Source organism: Scyliorhinus canicula, chromosome 13 (assembly GCF_902713615.1).
Source record: "Scyliorhinus canicula chromosome 13, sScyCan1.1, whole genome shotgun sequence".
In the NCBI taxonomy this organism is placed as follows: Eukaryota; Metazoa; Chordata; class Chondrichthyes; order Carcharhiniformes; family Scyliorhinidae; genus Scyliorhinus; species Scyliorhinus canicula.
In genome coordinates this window covers 131,731,309-131,756,430 of record NC_052158.1, presented here as the reverse complement: position 1 = coordinate 131,756,430, position 25,122 = coordinate 131,731,309, and the positions used below count along the sequence as shown (strand labels likewise).

The following is a 25,122-nucleotide window of genomic DNA, read 5'->3' as shown; positions in this document are numbered from 1 at the left end:
ATGAGATAGCAAAATTGTTGTTGTATTGCTTTCAGCGCAGCCAATTATTTTTAAAGGAGCAGTGGGTTTCCTGAATAATTAAAGGTAAACACGCCCAGTTTCCCTTTAGAGGCAGTGCATTGACGAAGAACCAAATCCAGTTCCGTCATTTGTATTGATTCGCTGGTACCTCTACTTGGAAAATGAATGGAAGAGAGAAAGCCACTTCAAAGCAGGTGGAATGATGCACAATCTCAATTCCTTCCACCCATAAACACCAGAAATTGTGGTGTTGTAGGAGTATCTGGAACATCAAATACATTTTGAAGGAAATTAATGAGCGGTGAAATCACAATCTTACATATGAAATACTGCTTCTTTAACAAATTGGTGAATTGTAAAACATTCTCATTGATCAAAATCTATGTACACACAATGAATAAGTTGCTGTAGTATCCAACTTCCCTTTTCTCCCTTAGAAGAAGCACTGCTCAGTAATTTTCTCTGTTATGAATGATTGATTTGTTTTGATCAATTGAGCTGAAATTCACTCCCATTTGATTAGCTGCTTTGATCAGCATGGCTTGGTTTTGTAATCAGTGGATGAGACGTCCTTGTATATAGAAAATTTACCTTGCTCCCCTTCACATGCTTGAGTGAGCCTGACCAACTCCTACTAAGAGAAGAAAGATTCAAGAAGAAAAAAGAATGTTGAAAAAAGAAAAGCTCCATCTCCCAAGACATTTTAATACCTGATGTTGGGAGTATCCACCTGCACTATGTATAGAGTCACTAGAACATGGAAAAAAAAGTTCAGCCCAGTGAGTCCAAATTGAGTCTTGGTAGGGCAGACCTGGCAGTCCCATTTCCGCCCTGCAGGTTTATTTCACCCCAGATGACCATCCAATTTCCTTTCAATAATCTCCACTTCTAATGCCCTTTGCCCCTACCAAGTTATATGCACTCACTGCATTAAAAAAAGCTATTCCTCACATCTGTGTCTCTTAGTCCTTATACAGTTAGCTTTTCTTTATCTTCCCTACCTCTATCTGATCTCCCATCAATTTGCTTTGCTCCAAGGAGAACAACCCCAGCTTCTCCAACCCAGCATTGTAGCTAAAATCGTTTATCCCTGGAACCGGTCTGGCAATTCTTGTTTGCATACTCTGAAGGACCCTCTCATCAAATTCTGGTGATGAGAATTGAATGCACTACTCTTGGGTTGTGGCCGAATCAGAACTTTATAAAAAATTCATCATAACTTCCCTGCTTTTATACTTATTATCACTGTGAAACTGAAGATCCAATATGCTTTATTCTAATTATATTCAATGTGTTCTGCCACTTTAAAACTATAGGGAGGTTGCTGTACAGAAAGAGGCCATCCAGCCCATTGTGTCTGCGCCGGCCAAAACAAAAATCTTATCTGCTCGTTTTAATCCCATTTTCTGGCAACTTGTTTGTAGACGTGCAGGTCGCAACACCAGATGTGGATTCAAGTACCTCGGTCTCAACCACCAAATTAGGCCAAAACATTGCATGTTTTCAAGAAGGAGTTGGATGTAGCTCTTGAGGTGGAAAGGATCAAAGGATATAAGGGGAAGGCGGGAACAGGTTATTGAGTTGGATGATCAGCCATGATAATGAATGAAGGAGCAGACTCAAAGGCTGAAAGGCCACCCATTTTCTATGTAGGCAGTGAATTCCTGATGCGCACCACCATCCTCTAATCCCTCTAATCCTCCTACCAATCACTGTAAATCTGTGTCTGCAGCAATTAACCCCTCAGCTATGGAAAACAAGTCTTTTCTGTCTACTCTGTCTAGACCCCATAGAATTTTGTACACGCTAATTAAGTCACTCCTTAACCACCAATGTTCTAAGGAAAGCAATTCTAGTTGATCCAAACTCTGTATATAATTGCAATTTCCATGGACTGGCAACATTCTGGTAATCCTTCTCTGCACTCTCTCCAGAACAATTGTGGTTGCTGAATTGTGGTGACTAGAACAGTGTACACGACTCCAGCTGTGGCATAACCAGTGGGTTTGTACAGTTCCATCATTACATCCCTGCTTTTGTATTCAATACCCCGCCCAATAAAGGAAAGCATTCCAAGGTGTCTCACTTCCTCAACCCCTCTTAATATATCATCCTGTTAATTGAGTATTCTCTTGTTTTGTATGTGTTCCTTAAACGCATTACCATTTATTTTTTCTGGATTGAATTCCCTCTGTCCACTAAACCAAACCATTCAGGAGTTGACAGCTATCCTTTTTACTATCAACGACGGGGCCAATTTTTGTGTCACCTGTACATTTTGCAATTATGCCACCCACATTTAAATCTAATTCGTTAATATATGCAACAAACAGCAAGGGCCCCAACACTGAGCCCTGAGGGACGCCACTGGAAACTGTTCTTCGTTCACAAAAGCATCTATCGACTATTACCCTTTGTTTTCTGTCACTGAGCCAATTTTAGATCCAACCAGCCACCTTCCCCAGTATTCCATGAGATCTTTCTGACCAGTCTACCTCTGGACAGTATCCACTGTACTTCACTCATCAATTCTCTTTGTTACTTCCTCAAAATTCTATCAAGTTTCTTTTTAATTTAAGGTACTCAATTCATTTTGTTTCCAATTTAGGGACAATTTAGCGTGGCCAATCCACCTAGCCTTCACATCTTTGGGTTGTGGGGGTGAGACCCACGCAGACATGGGGAGAACGTGCAAACTTCGCATGGACAGTGATCTGGGCCTGGGATCGAATCCAGGACCTCAATAGTGAGGCAGCAGTGTTAACACTGCGCTACCATGCCACCCTTAAAATAATTTTAAGCTAAAAGATCCATGCACATGATATTCATGTTCCCAATGACTAATGTGTTTATCCTTTGCAGTCTGATAGTAATAAGTAAAATGAAAGTTGTGTGGATGTCTGTGGTGTGAAATACATGATTCAAATTTGTTGTGAAATATTCAAATATTTTTTACTATGAAGAGTGGCCACAGAACATCTGATTACCTTTATGCATGAACTTAATATGCTAAATTGTGGGGTTTTATTTGCAAGCAAGCAACTTTTCTTGTTTGCAAATCTTTTTTTAAAAAAAAATAATTTTTATTGAAAAATTTTGAATTTATACAACCACAACGAACCATAATAAAATACCAAAAATAACAATATTAGCAATCATAAACATTTGCCCCACCTCCATGAACAACACAGCATATTAACAGCAACGCAAATTAACACAATATTAAGTTACATAATAGAAACTCCAATAAGGAACACCCCCTCCCCCCCCCCCCCCCCCCCCCCCCCCCTTTTCCCCGGGTTGCTGCCGCCATTGGCCAAGATACTTTTCCCCGGGTTGCTGCCGCCATTGACCAAGATACCTATCTTTGAGCCAGGAAGTCCAGAAAAAGCTGCCATTGTTTATAGAACCCTTGTATTGATCCTCTCAGGGCAAATTTGACCCTTTCCAATTTTATAAATCCCGCCATGTCACTGATCCAGGTCTCCACACTTGGGGGGCCTCGCATCTTTCCACTGCAGCAAGATCCTTGGCGGGCTACTAGGGACGCAAAGGCCAGAACACCGGCCTCTTTCGCCTCCTGCACTCCCGGCTCTACCGCAACTACAAAAATCGCGAATCCCCACCTTGGTTTGACCCTGGATCCAACCACCCTCGACACCGTCCCCGCCACCCCCTTCCAGAATTCTTCCAGTGCTGGGCATGCCCAGAACATATGGGAGTGGTTTGCTGGACTCCCCGAACATCTGGTGCACCTGTCCTCACCCCCCAAAGAACCTACTCATCCTAGTCCTGGACATGTGGGCCCGGTGCAGCACCTTAAATTGGATGAGACTAAGCCTCGCACATGAGGAGGAAGAGTTGTCCCTCTCCAAGGCATCCGCCCAAGTCCCGTCCTCTATCTGCTCCCCGAGTTCCTCCTCCCATTTAGCCTTCACCTCCTCCACTGACGACTACTCCACCTCCTGCATTACCGTATAGATGTCAGACACCTTCCCCTCTCCGACCCACACCCCCGAAAGCACTCTGTCCATCATCCCCCGCGAGGGCAGCAAAGGGAATCCCTCTACCTGTCGCCTAGCAAACGCCTTTACCTGCAAGTATCTGAACATGTTCCCTTGGGGAAGCCCAAATTTATCTTCCAGTTCCCCCAGACCCGCAAACCTCCCGCCAATAAACAGGTCCCTCAATTTACTGATGCCCACCCTTTGCCACCCCCTAAATCCCCCATCCCTGTTCCCTGGGATGATTGCCACCCAATGGAGCCTCCATCGAGCCCCCTGTTTCCCCCCATGCCGTCTCCACTGTCCCCAGATTCTTAGTCTCGCCTCCACCACCGGGCTCGTGGTAAACCTCTTGGGGGAGAGCAGCAACGGCGCCGTTACCATGGCACCCAGGCTCGTACCTCTACATGCCGCCATCTCCATTCTTTTCCACGCCGCCCAACCCCCCTCCATTACCCATTTACGCACCATTGACACATTGGCCGTCTAATAGTACCCCAAAAGGTTGGGCAGCGCCAGCCCGCCTCTATCCTTCCTTCGCTCCAGGAACACCCTCTTCACTCTCGGAGTCCCATGTGCCCACACAAAGCTCAGAATACTGCCGGTCACTCTCCTAAAGAAGGCCCTGGGGATAAAGATGGGCAGGCACTGAAAGAGGAACAAGAACCTCGGAAGCACCGTCATTTTGACGGACTGCACCCTCCCTGCCAACGACAATGGCAGCATGTCTCACCTCTTGAACTCCTCCTCCATCTGATCTACAAGTCTGGTGAAATTATGTTTGTGAAGAGTCCCCCAGTCCCTGGCCACCTGCACCCCCAGGTACCTAAAGCTCTCCCCTGCCCGCCTAAGCGGGAGCCTACCAATTCCTTCCTCCTGGTCTCCAGGGTGCACCACAAACACCTCACTCATGCCTAAATTTAGTTTATAACCTGAAAAAGTCCCAAACTCAGCTAGCAGCTCAATCACCCCCGGCATCCCTTCCACCAGGTCCACCACATACAGTAACAGGTCATCGGCATACAACGACACCCTATGTTCCTCCCCACCTCGCACCAAACTTCTCCACCTCTCTGAATCCCTCAACGCCATCGCCAGTGGCTCGATTGCCAGTGCAAACAACAAGGGGGACAGGGAGCAACCCTGCCTGGTCCCTCGGTAAAGCTGGAGGTACTCCGACCTCCTCCCATTCTTGTTTGCAAATCTTTTTAAAGGTAAGTACAAGTCGGGTTAGGTGGGAGCCCTGGTCCATTGCCCATACTATCAATGCTCAGTGACAGACAAGCAACTGGTTGGCCTGGCACTTGTCATTTATTCACTGAGAGCAGCCATTGTTTGGTGCTTCCTATCTATTGAGTTCTGTGCAGTAGACCTAAATATTTAAATCATGAGAGCGCAGAATGACATTATGTTTACGAAGAAATCTGAGAACCATTGAAGTAAACCGGTCTGTCTGCTCTGCAAAACTGTCCTGGTGTAGAGTGCCCAAATGGTGAATGGCGCACAACTATCTTGCCAATAGGTGACCAATTGAAATGTCTTGGCATGTATAAGTTTGTTTTGTTATTGATGATCTTTGTAGACAGTGTTGCGTCCCAGGATTTCTATATTACAATTCAGTGAGATAACCAGCACTCCTTTCTAAGTGAGTGGAGAGTTAGTTGAATAGTGTGACTGTCTCACAGGTCTGAAAACATTCTCTTTCCTTTCTATGTTTTTCTTGGACAGGTTGCAGCAGAAGATCACGGTGGTTCTGATATATAGTAGTAGAGGAATGAATGTAAAATGCTCTATTTTGACTTCAGTTCAACTTTCATCCAGAGAAGAAACGAGTTGAAGTTGATTTTTTTTTTTTGTTGCCTTTTGGCCAAATTCAGAGTGGGGAATTTTACTTTTGCACAAAGTTGAAACCATCTAACGTACCAATGCATTTTATTCACCTTTTCTCCCCATAAAAGGGTACTGTGTGTTCTAGAAATAGATGCAATTGTTGTCAAAAAATAAAGCTAGATACAGAAAGATGTACGGAGAAAGGAAGAAACCATTGTGTCCCTGCCCTTTACAATATTACATTCCCTGGTGGGATGTGTTTGTGTAGGTTGAGCTAGAGAGCAACATGAAACATCAGTGCATGTGGCCTGTCTAAACTGGAAGCTTACTACACAGGTAGCAATAACTCCTAGTTGTTCTGTAATGGCTGCGTGGGAATAAGGGAATTGTGCACATTGGGAAACACCATTCTATTAATTAACCTATTTCACCTCAGTAGCTGGATGATTTTGTTTTTAATGAACTTTATTTGTGCTTGGTGTTACTAATATCTATCTGAAATCTGGATCAGCAGAAATTTCCTCAAATTAAATATTGGGAATGCATCACTGAAGCCAGTATTTTTGGTCCCTATTCCCTAGCTAGTGACTGACCCCTCTAGCTGGCCATCGAGTTTGAATGAGGTTTTGGCTACATAATGACCCATCACGAAGACCACCAATGATTACATTTATAAATTTTCTTTTGCTCCTGCCTCTGCTCGTCATCTTCTGAAACCCTCATTCATAGAATCATCAACCCTACAGTGCAGGAGGTGGCCATTTGGCCCATTGAGTTTGCACCATCCCTTCAAAGGAACAACCTACCTAGATCCAATCACTGCTCTCGCCTTGTATTCCTATCCAACTGTTCAACACTAAGGAGCAATTTAGCATGGCCTATTCACCTAACCTGCACATCTTTGGACTGTGGGAGAAAAACTGGAGTAGACGGAGGAAACCCACACAGACATGGGGAGAAAGTGCAGTCACCCAAGGTCGGAATCAAACCTGGGTCCCTGATGCCTTGAGGCGACAGTGCTTGCCACTGTGCTGCCCCAAATTCATGCCTTTGTTCCCTCTAGATTCAACTATTCATCTGCACTCCTGGTTGACCTCCCATGTTCTGACCCCCTCCCCCCCCCCCCCCCCCCCCCCCCCCAACCACCACATATACTTGAGGTCATCCAAAATACGGTGTCCTAACTTGCATCTCAAGTAATGAATTACAGGGCCAGCCCCTGTTCATCCATCTCCCTTGTCTACATAGGCTTCCTGTCCAACAACATCTTAATTTTAAAATTCCCAGCCTCCTTTCCACCTGCTCCATGCATCCGCCCTCAATCTTTTTTATCTCCTCCAGCCCCACTGTCCTCTGAGATTTCAGCGCATAACTAATTCTGGCCTGTTGAGATGCTTGAATTTTAACACTGCTAGTTTCCCCAAGTGCTGAGCTCTGGCATTTCTTCCTTGCACCTCTCTGCTTCTGTACCTGTTTGGCCACGCTTTAGGTCATTTGCCCTATTACCTTCTATGTATCTGCATCAGATTTTGCTTAATAATGTGTCTGTGAAGGTTTAAAAAAATAGGTACATTAATATAAGCTGTTGATGTAATTCTCCTCCAAGGAGTATTTGGGGCCGAGCTGACCATTGGTGGATTCTTTTTGGTCTTTGGGAAGAAAGGGAGTTTGGGGGAGGTGGTAGTGGTGGTGGAGCAGGGGAGTGGTGACTAGCTGTGTGATTTTTGAGCCTGAGATAGACCATTGTGCCATCAAATGCTGAATTTACTTTGACTAGAAATTTAAAAAAAACTTTTCTTTGGGTCACTGGGTCATTTCTTAACTGAGGATGTGTTGGTGACCTGAGAATTTTGCAATTGCTGTTCTGTAATTGACTGCTTGAGGTGAGGTGTACAGGAATGACCTTGGGTGACTTTCCCTCCAATTTCCTTCTCTTCTCCCAGAGATGAAAGACCAGCAAAGGAGATGGATAGAGTTGATGGCAACAGATTAGCGTTCTTGCAAGGGCTGAAAATTGTACCACCACCTCCACATGTCGGGCAATTTGCCAGAAAAATCTGTTGTGGTCGAGGGATGTGGTGAGGTGATAAAAGCTGGGAGAAAAGGAAGTATCTAACCCTAGTCGCTGTTTATAATTTCTTGGCATGGGTGGGATAACTGGAAAGCGAGACTGAGCAAGTTTAAAATGGATTCAAGATTCTAGTTAACCCTGGTGATGACCCTATTTGTTTTTCTTTGTTTTGTGTGCAGTTAAATCCCATAAGCATCAAAACTGTTTCTGCCTTGTATTCTTTAGAGAAACCAAGACAGCCAGGGCAAAAGGTTTTATCCAAGGATTTTAATTTTTTGTGTTTTTAAAAAAAAAAGTAGCATTGAGACAATACTTTATGTAAATTAATTTTTTTTTTCAAAGCAATTAAGAATTTCTGCCTTTGTCAACTGAATCTTGACCAATCACTAAATTACATCCTTATTAGAAGGGCTGGTCAAGCAGGCGAGTAATAAACTATTGCTGATACACCAAGAAAGAGAAGGATTAATTTTTATACGCTCCAAGTTTCTCGCTCTTTTCCCCCATCCCCCCACAAAACCCAAATTTAGAGTACCCAATTATTTTTTTCCTAATTAAGGGGCAATTTAGCATGGCTCATTTACCTACCATGTGCATCTTTGGGTTGTGGAGGCAAAACCCACATAGACAAGGGGAGAACGTGCAAACTCCACATGGACAGTAACCCAGGGCTGGGATCGAACCTGGGTCCTCAGTGCCGTGGGTAGCAGTGCTAACCACTGCCGTTCTCTCTCTTTCTCCCCCCCCCCCCCCCCCCCCCCCAAACGCTGCTTCCATTTTGCACTTATTTCAGAACCAAATATTTAACGTATGTTGAAAAAAGTTATTGTGAAACCTGTCAAATCAAGCAATATAATTGTAATGTTGAAGTTGCATTTTTGTGGGAAAAAAAATGTTAGATTGCCTTCATACCAATACTTTGTCTATAAAGACGAGTAACAAAGCTCTCTTATTTGTACATCAGTTCAGGCTTGAAAGGTGACCTGTTCAGAACATAAGTGCTTGTATCTAACTGGGAATATTTGTAAAATGTATGAACTATATGTTAATAAAAGACTATTTGAGTATTCTCTTATAGAACTTAAAACATGCTACTGTTATTTTGTTGTGTTAGTGGACATGGTCTACAAGCTTGTACGCTAATTGTTTCTAAAGTTTAACAATTATTGTTCAGCAATAGTATATGAATATTTGTAACATGTGCTTTATACATTATGTGTAATTATGGAATCAAGTGGCTGGTCAAGATTAAATTACAGGCTTGAATGTGGTGCCCCTGAATTGATTTGGTAGTTGGTGGATGCATATACCCTGTTTCAGTTATACAAGTACAGAAACCATATGCCATGGGTAACATATTGAAGTATTTTGCTTAAACTTTCTTGAAGCTTATGAAGTTTTTCTTATGAATTGCAGTCTTCAAATTTCATTTGTATGTTTTATGCATTTCCGATAGAATCCATTAACCTCCTCAATTTCCAACTTTTTGAATCACTTGTATTCCTTTCCTGATCGTTTACTTACTATATTGTGGCTAAATGGTTGGGCAGATGACTGACTCTTGGGATTCTGGACCCTCCATCTCCTATACATCAGTGCTTAATGAAACCCTTGTGTATACAGGATGTGCTATTTGTTGCTTGTGTGGAGAAGTTCATTGCACCTCTGATATGATCAGGTGTAATTATGATCATTGGCGGTATCTGAAATTTATGCAATCCAGTGTTTTAAACAAAAGAGAATTTTGCATGAGTGCATTTGTATGGTACTTAATTAGTTTGGGGGCATTGTCTGCAAATGCACCTAGAAGTGGGCTTGTAAAAAAATCAAATCAATGCTGGACCTCACCACTCAAATACAGATTAATTTTAACCAGCTACTATTTAGTGTAAGATGTCTGTGTAATTACACCACCAATTACTTTTTATATTGGCCTTGAAATTAGGGTTGGTTTCTCTTGGTCTACTCTTGCGTAATGAGGTTGGTGTCCTCAGTGATAGTATGAGGAAGAAGCCTCACCTAATTTATACTTTCCTTCCCAGCGCGAGCAGCGATATTCCTGACATCAAGAGATGGCTTAAAGTGAGCAATCAAACTATCTCTCACTACATGAGGGAATGGCTCACAAGTTTTCAATATTATGCAATGTTATAAGGTCTAAAGATAGAGAAGCAGAATAGTAAGTCTTTGTATTCAGTAGGCTTGCAACATCTTGTTTCCTCCTCTCGTCTTATATATTTTGTGCAAGTCCTAATGAAGCATTATGTACCCATTGTGAATGATGCTGTTCAACTTTTATACCAAAAAGATTTTTGTGTATTTGACTTGCTGGTCTGGTATAAAGGAAAAATCTGAATTCTTTGTGCAGTTAAATGTATTCTGTATACATTGAATAAAATATTATTTCTCCAAAGGTTTATGCTTCAAATGAAATTTGTGTTGGTAATATCTGGTGTCAACATTACACACTCATCCTGATTGAGTGATTTAGTATACTCGCCATTGGTTTCCATGTCAGCAAGGAACCACGGACTCCAGGCATCCTGCTAAATCTACAGCTTTTGCTAACATAACTGGTTTTCTAGGCAAAGTTCTTAATGATCTACACTGAGTCAGATTCCTGTAATATGTTAAGATTGTTGAATGGGATTCCAGCTAACCTACATAACCTGTACCTTCTCTGAAGTATCCTCTGTAGGGTGAAATATCAGAGCAACAAGCCCAGAGAACCATGGATGTCTAGGAATATTCAGGAGTGGATGAGAAAGAAAGGAGAGGTTTTTAGCAGGTACAAAGAGAGCCAATCAGGTGGAGGCCGTAGTAATGTATAGAAAGTGCAGGAGGGAACTTACAAGAGCGAAGAGGGGGGCATGAAAAAGCACTGGTGGGTGCTCTGTCTATGGAGAATCTCAAGATATTCTGTAAGTATATTAAGGGGAAGAGGATAAACCAGGGAAGAGGAGGCCCCATTAGGGACCAAAGGGGTAATCTGTGTGTTGAGGACATTGGTAGGATCACTACTTCACATCTGTCTTCACTTGGGAGAAGGAGAATGTAGTTACTGAATTTGGGGAGAGGGACTGAGGTTGTTCAACAGTTTGACATAGGGAGTGAAGAGGTATTGGAGGTTTTGGCGGGCTTAAAAGTGGACACATCACTAGGCCTGGATGAGTTGTATACCAGGCTGCTGTGAGCGCCAAGATAGGAAATTATAAGAACTCTGACCAAAATATTGAATTCCCTTCTGGCTACAGGGGAGATGTCAGAGGATTGGAGGATAGCTGATGTGTTTCCACTTTTTGAAAAGGGTGGTGGGGATAGGCCGAGGAATTACAGACCAGTGAATCTCACATCAGTGGTCGGGAAACTATTGGAGAAAATTCTGAAGGAGAGAATGAATCTCCACTTGGAGAGGCACGGTTTGATCAGGGATAGTCAGCATGGCTTTGTTAGAGGGGGTCATGCCTAACAAATTTGAAATTTTCAAGGCGGTTATCTGGTGTGTGGATGAGGATAGTGCACTTGATGTAGCTTATATGGACTTTAGTAAAGCCTTTGACAAAGTCCCGACTGGGAGACTGACCAAGATGGTAAAAACACATAGGAACCATTGTGACTCTGGTAAGTTGGATCCAAGTGGTAGGAGTTGGTGGTAGAAGGCTGTTTGTGTGACTGGAGGCTGGTGTCCACAGGAATCGGTGCTTGGTCCCTTATTGTTCATGATGTATATAAACAATATAGATGAGAATGTTGGGGGATACTTGAGGATGACACCCAAGCCTGGTAAGGTGAACAGTAGTGAGGAAGAGGGTCCGTGTTGCAGGAAGATGTAGACTGGCGGGGCAGATCAGTGGCAGATGGAATTTAACCCTGAAAAGTGAGTGATGAACTTTGGAAGGAGTAACAAGACAAGGAAGTAAAGGCAGGTTACTTGAAGCTCCGAGGAATAGAAGGATCCTCAAGGCACGGGTTAATAGGGTTAAGGCATGCTAGAGCTGTACAGAACTTTGGTTAAGCCACAGCTGGAGTACTGTGCAATTCTGGTCGCCCCAATATAGGAAGGATGTGATTGTACTGGAGATGGTGCAGAGGAGATGCATCAGGATGTTGCCTGGGATGGAGAATTTGAACTATGGATAGACTGGATAGACTTGTGTTTTTCTTTAGCGCAGTGAAGACTGAGGGGGGACCTGATTTGAGGTGTATAAGATTGTGAGGGGTATGGACAGGGTGGATAGGAAGAAGCTGTTCCCCTTTGTTGAAGGGTCAATAACGAGGGGGTATAATTTTTAAGTGAAGGGCAGGAGGTTTAGAGGGAATTTGAAGAAAATCGTTTTACCCATAGGTTGGTGTGAGTATGGAATGCACTGCCTGGAAGGGTGTAGAGGTGGGAAATCTTGCAACCGTTGCCAAGTATGTGGATGAGAACTTGAAATGCCACAACATTCAAGGCTATGGGTCAAGTGCTGGAAAGTGGAATTAGTTTATTTGGTGTAGTTTCTGTTGGTGCAAACCTGATGGACTGAAGGGCCTCTTCTGTAATGTATGACACCCATTGCAGCACTGTTCTGGATTTATCGCCCACATTTATTTCCTTTTGTGTGGCACTGTGTTCTAAACTTTTGCCTTAATTAAAAGACCTTGAGTCTGAAGTTAGTCATGTATTTATGAAACAGCAAGAAACAAATACATGGGTGTTTTAGTGAGGTCAGTGTATAAAATCTGTTGAAGGGGATTGTGTTGGCTGCCTGAAATAATTTGAGATATTTTGGCTGAAGGTCGTATGAGGTGAGTAAGCTTGAATTTACCCTCAGCCCCTAAATAAAAGAGAGGCTGTTCAGTACTATTGTTTGTTTGAATGTTTTAATTTTGGTGAAGAACAATGTTACTGAGCTCATCTCGCCCATGGACACTTAACTGATAAAATATTTTGGAATTCCATTGCACAGTACTATGGAATGATAGAAAGTGGTTTTCTGCCCGAGTACCAAGAAGTTTTGATTCCATCTGTTGCTTTTGGGAATGGACACCCACTTTTTAAATTTTTTTTCCATCCGCTCTCATAAGAGATTGGTTTCTCCCGGAGGTGGTTACCAATTACTATGAGTACTTTTGTAGGAAGATAATAGATTGGATTGGATTTGTTTATTGTCATGTGTACCGAAGTACAGTGAAATGTATTTTTCTGCGAGCAGCTCAAACAGATCATTAAGTACATGAAAATAAAATAAAACACATAATAGGGCAACAGAAGGTACACATTGTAAATACATAGACACCAGCATTGGGATGAAGCATACAGGAGCATATCTTCAAACCTGCAAGGGAAGATAAAAGAGAGAGGTTAGTAATAATGTTAAGTGTTAGAATTAAATTTTAGAAGATTAGTACGAATGTAAGAGATGTAAAAAGAGGATCTGTTTGGGAGAGCTTGCAGAGAGTCGCCACGCTCTGGTGCCATCTTGGGGGAATACTTAATTCTATTGTGCTTTGGTGGGTTTGGGGGGGGGGGGGGGGGGGGGGGGGGGGAGCAGAAAGAAAACGAGTGCAGCGTCTCCATTTCCAGTGACACTTTATACTTGTAGTGCTGTCAAATTGCACTGGGCAATGCAGATAGACAAATTAATAACTGCAGATAGGTGAATGGTTAGCTGAAAGTGGTCTTGAAAACTAGTTTAGGCGCTACTATTTTAGAGGCTCTGAGCCATACAAACCAAATTATTAGAAATTCAGGGCTACAATATATGTAAAACTTGATCCATTGGCCAATTACTTCATATTGTCTTTGGTTGTGAATTTTATGAATATCTGATCGCCTGCATTTCTTTTGAGGAAGTATATCTGATGCCTAACAAGAAAGTTGTAATATTTTGTGAAGCTCTAAAGCACCTATATATTACATTTATCTTTTGCTTCATAATCATGGCTTCCTCCTCGTTATTGCAAATGGCAGCCATGAGCTGGAAAGTAAAATTGCTTCATGCAACATGCTTTTTTACTGTTCTATAGATTTTGAGTGCAGATGGTCTGCCATCAAACGAATCTTTAAAAAAAAAATTTAGAATACCCAATTAATTTTATCCAATTAACGGTCAATTTAATGTGGCCAATCCACCTAACCTGCGCATCTTTGGGTTGTTGGGGGTGAAACCCACGCAGACAAGGGGAGAACGTGCAAACTCCATACAGACAGTGACCTAGGGCCGGGATTGAACCCAGATCCTCAGCGCTGTAGGCAGCAGTGCTAACGACTGTGCCACCGTGCTTCCCTCAAATGAATCTTTTGCACCACTTCATCTTCAATTACATTCAAGAATACTGCATTGTACAGCAGTAATTTTTTTTTATGAATTCCAGTCCACACTTGTACGGTGTTACTAAGTATGATTTTCAGTTTGGGGTGCAAGTAATTAATTTTTTGCTTTGAATTACTTTTATTAGTTAATGAAGCTAGCTATCTTATTTGGCGTTGGAGCCAATCAGTGTTCTTCTAATCGGAGATGCAGTATTTTGACGTGCAGCAGCTGCCATGTGTAGATGGAGCGCTGAGAGCCAATCACCAGCTTTCATCTTTTAAATAGGTTTGACTTTTTATCTGCCAGATTTGGATGTTCGGTCTTTCCTACCCAGTCACAATCTCTAGTTTTAAATCTTTCCCCTTGCGAACCCGTTTAAAATCTCATAGATTGTTCCATTGAATAGAAGTTAATTATGTCGCAGACGGATAATATTTGCATCCATTTATCATTTAATTCACTCTTCCTATAACCTCAGGTGCTAACTGGGATCAAAGTACAAGGCAGATAAAGATTTCCATTGAGCTGGTTGGCAGACACCGATCCCCACACTGACATTAAGTGGATGGACTGAGTGGGTTAATGAAGCAGCAGAGGTGGGAGTTGTGGTTGCTAACCATTGCTGATAACTCTGTGTCTCCTCCGCATTTCTCGCTGCTGCTGTATAAATTTAACCCTGTAGATCGGGAAAACTACAGCATCAAGTGGATGGCTTTTGAAGCCTTTTATATACTGTGCTGCTAAGGAACGAGTGAACAGCCATGTATGCTCTGGCTTGCATTGTCAGCCCACAGCAACGGTATCTGCTACAAGTTTGGTTCTTTTAATCTCCACTGGGTCTTTCTTATCTTTTTTCTAAAATCTCCTATTCCTGTGAGGCCACAAAGTTTTTAAAGGAGCAATGAATTGATTTATTTTTTAAATGCAGTAGATATGCTCATAGGATGGACTGCCTTTGTATTGTAACAACAAAGGTAAGCATTTTCTGAGTTGTGAACAGAATGTGTTGAACTAGCGAGTGCCAAACTGTGTATCAAAATTACTTGTGTGCTTTCTTATGTGGTCAGGTACATGTTGCATCAAATTTTCAAAGGGGGTTTATTGTGGCTAATGGCACTTGATTTCCATATGTAACCCCCCACTCCTACCTTTAGAATTGTTAAGACTGCTGTCAACACCTGTCGCCAGCTATTAATCTTCAGTGTTTGGGTGGGGAAAACTTGAGCAGGAGCAATTTGGTTTCAAATTCCTTAATCAGTACAATGTGCAGGAAAGCAGCACAACAACTGGATCTCTGATTGTGCCGGTAAAAGTACATGTTGCCTATGTTTTAGCTTATCCTCTAATTGCTTGGCAATTTATGCGGTTGCAGCAATGCTTCGTAAAGCATGAATAAATAGGATTGTTTATTAAGCTTCAATTTCCATTTTTGAAAGAGCCCAACTGCTTATGTTGAGTGATTTGAGTTCATTATACCAGCAGCTTTAGCTAAAGTGCTGCATGGCTACTATTAGAGCTGGGATGCTATTGAAATAGGGTGAGAAGTGGCTGGGAATAATTTGGTTGTATGTGAGGCTGATACATGATCCTGTGGAAATGAGATTTAATGCATGTCATGAGCAATGTGTGGGTGGAAGTGACCCCCCCCCCCCCCCCCCCAAAAATGCATGTTGAATAAAGGTAGAATATTGAACTGCTTTACATCGCAGCAGCCATGGAAACTGCCCAAAAAAGCTGCTTGGTGATGTATGTTTTATTTCCTTCCGAATAACATGCTTTTAGCTATATTCATCTGGTGAAGTAAAATACTGAAGCTTTTTTGAACCCCTATATACCTTGGGGGGGGGGGGGGGGGGGGGGAAGATCTGTTTTAATTACTGGAGAAGTATTGTACTATTAATGTTCTTGCAGAGTTAAAAAATTTGTGTATGTTGCCACTTAAATTCCATTTCTTAAATTGTTTCCTGCATTTGGAATTTACATGGTTTCGGTTTTAAAATTTACAATGTGTCAAATAACCAGAAGTTATTTTGCTCTGTGCTGGTTTAACTGCATAATTGTTTCAGTTGTTATACAGTTTTCATTGTTTTAATGCAACTTTGGAGCCTTTTTGTGTCATAATTAACCAAACTAAATTTTAGGTATTTAGTATTGTGGTTTTGAATTCAGCAATATTTTGTTTTGTCTCTGGTGCATGTGAATAGGCATTTTCAGGATACTGCATCTGTTGACTTTTTCCTTAATGGAATATAAATTCAAGAATAAGAATAAGATTTGACCCATCAAACTCCTGCTTTTAGTATTTCAACTCGTTAACATTTCAACTGTGTTTTAGACTTTCCTAGTATCTTTGATACTTGACGGATCATTCTAAACGTGTTGTCCTTTTTGATTCGACAAAATGTTTTCTAATACTTGTTAGAAAAATATACTGTTTCCTCATTTAAGATGCCCTGTCTTAAACTAATGCTTTGGTTATTTCTGTAATCTAATACCTCATTGAGCTTGCTAATTAACCATCCACCTTTGGACCATTGAGTTTAAACTTTTACAACTCTTTATAGGTAGGATCCTTCATGTTCTTTATACTCTTTCCAGTGCATTTGCACCCTTTTGGAACAAAACAGTACATAATGTGAAAGCCCTCAAGAAATGACACACACAGTGCAGGAGTGCCTTTGGTCATTGCAGGTGCTGTGTTCAAAATATAATATGTAATTTGAACTGTCGTGGCAACAATTTGCATCAACATATATCTATATATAGCACCGTTTCATGTGGTTAAAACATCACATGGAGTTTTACAACATCAGTGTTAAAGTTGTACATTTGGCCAAAGAGTGATGGGGCCATCGTAAAAGCCACGGCCGGTTGACTAAAAGCTTGATTAGAGGTAGGAACATCTTTAAAGGAAGAGGGATAAAGAGGCACAAATGTTTATTGAGGGGTATACAGAGCTTGGGGCCCAGGCACAGCTGGAAATGAGAAATGCTCAAAAGCAGAAATCTTGAGTTGTGAAGCCAAGAGATAAGAGGGGGCAAGGTAATGAAGAAATTTGGAAACCAAAATGATAATTTTAAAATTGAGACATTGCTGGACCGGGAGGCAATAAGTTGGTAAGCACAGGGGTAAAGCGTGAATGAGACTTGGCGAGTGTTGAGATAGTTTTGGATGAATTTCAGTTTATGTAGGATGGAAGATAGTATACCAGCCAGGAGAACATTTGAATAGTCAAATATTGAGGTAGAGAAGGCCAGGACAGTTCAAATTAGAAGTGTTCTAGCAGCAGATGAGTTGAGACTGGGACAGAGACAGGAATAAGTAGTCTCAATAATGGTACACAAATGTGGTCAGCCGCTCATCTGAGACAAATATGGCACCAGGGTTCTGAACAGTCTGATTCAACTTTGAGTACAAAGCCGAAGGATGGAGTCGGTGGCTCGGGCGGGAATTTTGAAACTCGGGTCATGACCCGCAGGACTGTCGCGGAGCGCTCAGTTACGTTGTTCCCGATCATTCAATGGTCACGACCGTCTTTTCAGAATGCTGGCCATGACAGACTTTTGAACTCCGGAGTCTTCCTGTGACAGCGGAGAGAAGGTCAGGGGCCCAGCATGTACACTGATGTCAAGCACCTTGCAAGTCCGAGCTTGGGTGCAATCCTCCATTATTTATTTTTGTTGCAAGCAACAGGACTGTGAAGAACTGAAGATGGATCATTTTGTAATGAGGAAGAGGGGGCTAGAGACACAGGCCAGGATCACACAATTGAATCTGCTGGAGAGAGCTGCTAAGGAGAGTCCACGGCATGACAAAAGTGCTAGTGTCAGCTGTGTCCAAAGCTCCAGGGCCTCTGGTGAACAACTCTATTGAAATCGGGAACAAAGCAGTATAAATGTGATTTATTAAGATATGGCATTTTAAATTTGCCAATGCAAATCGGGATGCAAAGCCCATGTGTGTTATGTGCAGGGAAGTACTGTCAAATGAAAGTTTAAAACCATCAAAACCATTTGAAACTTAAGCATTGTGAGTTTGAGGACAAACCTCTGGATTTTTCTTTCAATGGATGCAGCGAGAAGTTAATCGTCAGCTAAAGCCCTTAACAGAAATGTAACATTGAATGACAAAGCAAGTGTGATCATGAGGACCAAGCAGGCTCACCTGTCGCATTAAAGGTAAGCAAAAATGGCATGGGGTGAAGGTCGACAGATTGGTAAAAGTGGGTCCCAGGGGAAAAAGGTTGGAAAAACCCTGGGTTAGGGAACTGTTCATGTCATAAACCAAAGGCAGTGGTTAGATTCTTGTCAGTATTCAGTTGGAGGAAATTTTTGGTCACCTAATGCTGAATGTGAAATAAATAGTATGACAAATCAGACAGTCGAGGGGTTGGTCCAGGTGGTGGTGGCTTCTTTTCAGTTGATCATTGAAAAAGGGTAGCATGTAGCTAAAAAACATGAAGGCCAAGGGCAGTTCCTTGGGGGACTTGAGAACTAATGATGCTGGCGTGGGAAGATAAATAATTATAGTCTATTCTCTGGCAACAACTGGATTAATCAGAATGGACCCAGTCAAAGGAAGACCCACTAAGCTGGGCAAATGGGGAGTGGCATTGGAGAAGGATGGTAGTCAACTGTGCCAAAGGCAGGAAAAGTGCGAGGTAGTTTACTGTGGTCACAGCCACACTGGTTGCCATTTTGACTTTGATGCGGACCATATCAATGATCTTTGTTGACCTGCCCATAGCCTGATTGGTTGGACTTGCTTTTGGTTGCTGTCTAACTATCAAGCCCAAGTTATTATTCTGTACTGAAGTTCGGCCCAATCATGTAGATGGGGAGGGGCTGGCGGTGCAGTCAAGGGAAAGGTTTTCATTATGATCGCGGCAGAAACTAGATATTGGCCAAAAGACCAATTGTACATTTCTATCTGAAGGAAATCCATTGTTGGGAATGTGTGAAAAAGGTTGGAAGTGATGTCATGTATGAACATGTGCTGTCACAATTTAACCTTTCAATCATAGCAACCAGAAATGGGGTAATTGTTATTATGAAAGGATTGATTGAAATTTTAATCAGATCTGATGTATTGTAGTTTGCAGAGCAATTAAGTGGGTAATGTTGGGCACCAGTTCAAGTCACCATCAGAAATAGAGCTTTTAATTATTGAATGCTTTGGGATTAAACTGTTAATGGGAATGAGTGAAGCCGCAATCGTATTTTATTTTGAATTAAATTTTAGGATTGAACAAATCATTGAAAAAGCTTCTGCTATCGTGCTTTGTGGAAAATCTGTTGCAGTGATCAAAATAACCACCCATCTGCCTTTCTGGAATAGTTAAAACTCTGCTGAAAGACTTGATTCACAGCCAATATTTGTCTCCCATTAGTCCTTTGGATACAGACTTTTGCTCAAAGGCTGATTTGTATCATTGATTTCCCCTACACTTTATTTGCAAGATGTATTTTAGCTGCTAGTCATAATTTGATTGACTAACTTCTTGTGACAGTTAACCAAAATGACTTTTCCTCAAAAGGAATTAGATCACTTAATTTTTGCAGTTCCACTAGAATTTCTAACTCTAGAGGTTACATTGTCTAATTTCAGGTCTCGTAGCTACCCAGTTAAGCAGGATGTAAATGATAGGGAGGAGTTGTGTACTGTGTGCCTTCACGAAGTTCTGTTTAAATATAGTTGTAAAGTTATCTTGAAATTCAGTTAGTAACTGTGATCTGAGAAGGAATTGAGCACACCTATATTCTGAGTTTAGAAGAATATGAGGCAATCTTATTGAAACATTCAAGCTTCTAGGGTTTGACAAGGGAGTTGTAGGTGAGATAGTTTTTTGATGGACCAGGGAGTCTAGGGTTGTGGGGTAGCAGATAGGAAAGTGAAGTTGAGACTTCAGTCCAATTAGCCATGATCTTGATGAATGGTGGAGCATCCTCGAAGGGCTGAATGGCCGCCTTCTGTGTTCCTATGTTGGGATCATTAAGTGGTGGAAGATGATCTGGTGGATGTGAACCTGGTAGTGTGAAAGTTTAAGGACAGGGAGGAACATTTTAAGAGAGTGAATAAGAGTAGGACCTCGCAAAGTGGGACAGACACTGTCCTCCTGACACTGAGGAAAGCACTGACACCAAAAGACATTTCAGATGTTCCACTTTGGAATAAGGAGTCACCAAAGCAAATATGACCAATATGAAAAATTGGGAACATACTCCGATCTGATGCAATCCATTAAGAAGATTGTACAGGCAGTTCTTTGTCAGGTGTACATTTGGCAAATTGTAGACTAGAGTACAAATGAATTTATGGACAGCATGGTAGCATTGTGGTTAGCGCAATTGCTTCACAGCTCCAGGGTCCCAGGATCGATTCCCAGCTTGGGTCACTGTCTGTGCGGAGGCTGCATGTTCTCCCTGTGTGTGCGTGGGTTTCCTCCAGGTGCTCTGGTTTCCTCCCAAAGATGTACAGGTTAAGTGGATTGGCCATGCTAAATTGTCCTTCGTGTCCAAAATTGCCCTCCCGTGTTGGGTGGGATTACTGGGATAGGGTGGAGGTGTGGACCTTGTGTAGGGTGCTCTTTCGTAGAGCCGGTGCAGACTCTTTGGGCTGAATGGCCTCCTTCTGCACTGTAAATTCTATGAGCCCCCTGGATTTGGGGGGGGTGCCGAAAGGAAGCTAGGGGACACAGTCTGTGAATAACGGGCAGGTCATTTAGGACTATTAAGTATTTGTTTTCACTGAGGGGGTGGTGAATCTTTGGAATTTTCTACCCCAGAGGGCTGTGGAAGCTCAGTCATTGACTAGATTCAACGCAGATTTCTAGATATGTTGGGATAGTGTGAAAAAATGACACGTAGAAGATCAGCCAGGATCTATTTGAAAGGTGGAGCAGGCTCAAGGAGTTGAATAACCTACTATTCTTAGCATAGAATTTACACTGCTGAAGGAGGCCATTTGGCCTATCGGGTCTGCACCGGCCCTTGGAAAGAGCACCCAACTTAAGCCCTCACCGCCACCCTATCCCAGTAACCCCCATCTCACTTTTTTGAATAATAAGGGCAATTTTCTCGGCAAACTGCACATCTTTGGACTGTGGGAGGAATTCCGGGGAGAAAGTGCAAATTCCATACACCAGTCACCCGAGGCTGGAATTCAGCCCAGGTCCCTGGAACTATGAGGCATCAGTGCTAACCACTGTGCTACCGTGCTGCCCCTATGATCCTGTACATTCTGCCATTTGGACACCATTTATCTATATTGTTGCTGCTAAATGAAAGGTGACTCATGAATTGGACATTGCTTAGTAATAGTGATGGACTCTCCATATTAGCATAGTGGTTAGCCCTGTTGCTTTGCAGTGCCAGTGACCTGGATTTGATTCCTGCCTTAGGTCACTGTTTGTGTGGAGTCTGCATGTTCTCCCCTTGACTGCTTGGATTCCTCTGGGCGCTAGGGTGTCCTCCCACAAGTCCCGAAAGATGTGCTTGTTGGGTGAATTGGATATTCTGAATTCTCCCTCCCTGTACCTGAATAGGTGCCGGAGTGTGGCGACTAGGGGATTTCACAGTAACTTCATTGCACTGTTAATGTAAGCCTACTTGTTTTTATAAAAAATGTTTTAATTCCCCTTTTTCACATTATCTCCTAAATTTACACTCCCCAACAATAAACAATAATCAGCAACAAATGTCAATCCCCACAACAATAACAACGATCCCATCCTCCCACCAACCCCCAAACATTAGCCTGCATGTTTACATAAACAACTGACAAAAAGGAATCTGGGATTACCCATAATCACCCTTAATACACACAGGCCCCTCCCACCCATCCCCCTCAACTAATGTTCGATGTTATCCAGTTCTTGAAGGTGCATAATAAATAATGCCCATGACTTGTAGAACCCCTCCGTCCTTCCCCCTCTGTTCAAACTTAACCTTCTCAAGAGTCAAGAATACCAAAAGGTCCCCCCGCCACGCCAGGGCACAGGGTGGAGAGGCTGCTCTCCATCCCAGCAGGATCCGCCTTCGGGCGATCAACGAGGCCAAGGCTACGATATCTGCCTCTGCACCAGTTTCCAACCCTGGCTGGTCCGACACCCCGAATATGGCCTCCCGGGGACCCGGGTCCAGTTTCACATGCACCACCTTGGAGGTCACCCTGGAGATTTCCTCCAGTAATCCTCTAGCTTTGGACAGGGCCAAAACATATGAACGTTCCCCCCCCCCCCCCCCTCTCCTTCTCCTCCCCCCCCCCCCCCCCCCCCCCCCCAACCCGGCGTGCGCATCACTCACACATCATCTACTCCATCAAAGAATCGGCTCATCCTCGCCGTCGTGAGGTGTGCTCTGTATACCACCTTCAGCTGTATCAGCCCCAACCTCGCACATGAGGTGGAGGCATTTACTCTCCGGAGCACCTCACACCAGACCCACTTCTCCATAACCTCTCCCAACTCTTCCTCCCACTTTGCTTTGATCCCTTCCAGTGGTGCCTTATCCTCTTGCAAAATAGCTCCGTACACCGCTGACACTACCCCCTTCTCCAGTCCCCTTGTCATCAGCACGTCCTCCAGCAATGTGGAGGCCGGCTCCTCTGGGAAGGTTGGTATCTCCTTTCTGGCAAAATCTCGAACCTGCATGTATCTAAACATTTATCCCTGCTCCAGCCCATACTTCGCTTCCAGCTTCTTCAATCCTGCAAATCGACCCCTAAGAAACAAATCTTTTAGCGTCTTAATCCCCATCTCTTTCCATTTCTGGAAATTTCCATCCCACCTCCCTGGCTCAAATCTGTGGTTCCCCCGAATCGGCATTTCCCTTGACCCTGCCCCCAACCCGAAGTGTTGGCGAAACTGCCTCCAGCTTTTCAATTAAGCTATTATTACTGGACTCCGAGTATTTCCCCGGAGCTATCGGGAGCGGTGCTGTTGCAAGTGCTTAATGTAAACCTACTTGTGTCAGTAATAAAGATTATCATTGTTATTCACCCAGAAAATAAACTGCCATATGTATGTTAAATTTTAAAAGAAAATTGTAATCTGTGCAGCACCTGCTGATTTTATGAAGTAGCAAAGCCACTCTACTTGACATGGCAGAAATATACGCCACATGGTATGCCATCAAGCAATAGATGTCCGGAAAGTCTTTGCTGAAGTAATCAGTTCTAGTTGTGGTGCAACATTTAACATTGATACCTTTGCACATGGATGGAAAAAAAATAAATCCCAGGTTCCTGATTACGATTTGAGTTGCCACCTAAGTATACATACATAGATTTTACATAGAAGTTGCAGTGCAGAAGGAGGCCATTCGGCCCACCGGCTGCTGGAAAGAGCACCCTACCCAAGGTTAACACCTCCACCCTATCCACATAACCCAGTAACCCCACCCAACACTAAGGGCAATTTTGGACACTAAGGGCAATTTATCATGGCCAATCCACCTAACCTGCACATCTTTGGACTGTGGGAGGAAACCGGAGCACCCGGAGGAAACCCACGCACACACGGGGAGGATGTGCAGACTCCGCACAGACAGTGACCCAAGCCGGAATCGAACCTGGGACCCTGGAGCTGTGAAGCGTTTGTGCTATCCACAATGCTACCGTGCTGCCCCCAAGGATTGCACTCAACTGTGATCGACATTATGAAGTTGCTTAATAACATAGTGCTGTTATTGCTTTAAAAAAAAAGGAAGATGAGCCATGCTGGAGGGACTTTGCCATCTGTGTCGCCAAGAGGAAACCTAGGTTACAGGGGCATAAACTTGCAGATGTTTGGCAGTTTCTACTTTCAGAAATTTTGGCTATTAAAGAATTCAAATGCTGTTGAAGATGTGAAGAGCTGTTTTTTCTAATTAAAGTATTTCCTTTCTTCCCTTGGCACTATAGCACCATTCTGCAGGTTCAGAGAATACTGGTATTGAGTTGACTACTGACAGGTGTGCATGAATTTCACTGGATAATTCTGTCACCATTGCATGCTTCCATTCCCTATTTTTATTTCTATTTGGAACTTCTCATCACCTATCAAAGTGTGAATTATGTTGCATCTAACTGTTCGTTCAGCAGAATTATTGGTATTTCAAAATACATGATATGGAGATGCTGGCATTGGACTGGGGTGGGCACAGTAAGAAGTCCTGCAACACCAGGTGAAGGAAGGAGCTGCACTCCGAAAGCTAGTGATGCCAAACAAACCTGTTGGACTTTAACCTGGTGTTGTAAGACTTCTTACTGTATCAAAATGCAGACTTCAGAATTTTAATTGGGGTAAGTAAATGTTTTCTGGTATTGATGGAATTTTTCATCAGCCTGCAAATATTTTCATCTCTGCTGTTTTAAAATAAAAGTTCTGTACTGTACACTAAATGTCACTATGGCCAAATTGAACTGAGTAAGTAAACCTTAGGTAAACACATATGGGGAGAGAATTTTTCAAAGTTTTTGTAATCCTTTTTTAAAAAACAATTCTGTGGTTTAAATGGTGCATTGGCACTTTGGCTCAGTTGATGATTTCAAAACTGGATTTTGAGCTGCAGTCCAACAAAAGCTGTCACTCGTTTGACAACTTTTTTGGAACTATTAATATAAACATATGTTTTACAAGGGGAAGACCTAAATGAAGGGATAGGGCAAAAGTAATTAATGTCTAACTCTCCTAGACATGAATACACAATAATTGGTTACATAGGGAAGATCTGGAAACTCTGCACACACCAGATTGGATGGTTTTGAAATCTTTCTGATATCCTGGTACCCAATATGGAAGGCTGTAGATGTGCTTCTACTACTACAGTCATTTGGCTTCTGCTACTGTCATGGAAACTGTTAAATATGGTTGTTTTCATAGCAGCAGTGATGGAACTTTGGTTAGTAAAACTACTATGTT

The 25,122-nt window shown here is 42.7% G+C and overlaps 1 protein-coding gene across 26 annotated transcripts in view; it reads left to right on the top strand.

The window, feature by feature from the left end:
- Positions 1 to 25,122, top strand: part of LOC119976166 (disks large homolog 1) — a 426,844-nt gene that overhangs the window by 45,622 nt on the left and 356,100 nt on the right. Inside the window, exon 1 of one of the 26 annotated variants that reach the window (XM_038816423.1) lies at positions 15,152 to 15,196. The exons of the other annotated variants lie outside the window; for them this stretch is intronic. Coding sequence (XP_038672351.1) covers positions 15,167 to 15,196 — 30 coding nt within the window. The 5' untranslated portion in view covers positions 15,152 to 15,166. Of the gene's footprint in view, positions 1 to 15,151; positions 15,197 to 25,122 lie in introns of those variants that run through there. 26 annotated transcript variants of the gene reach the window in all.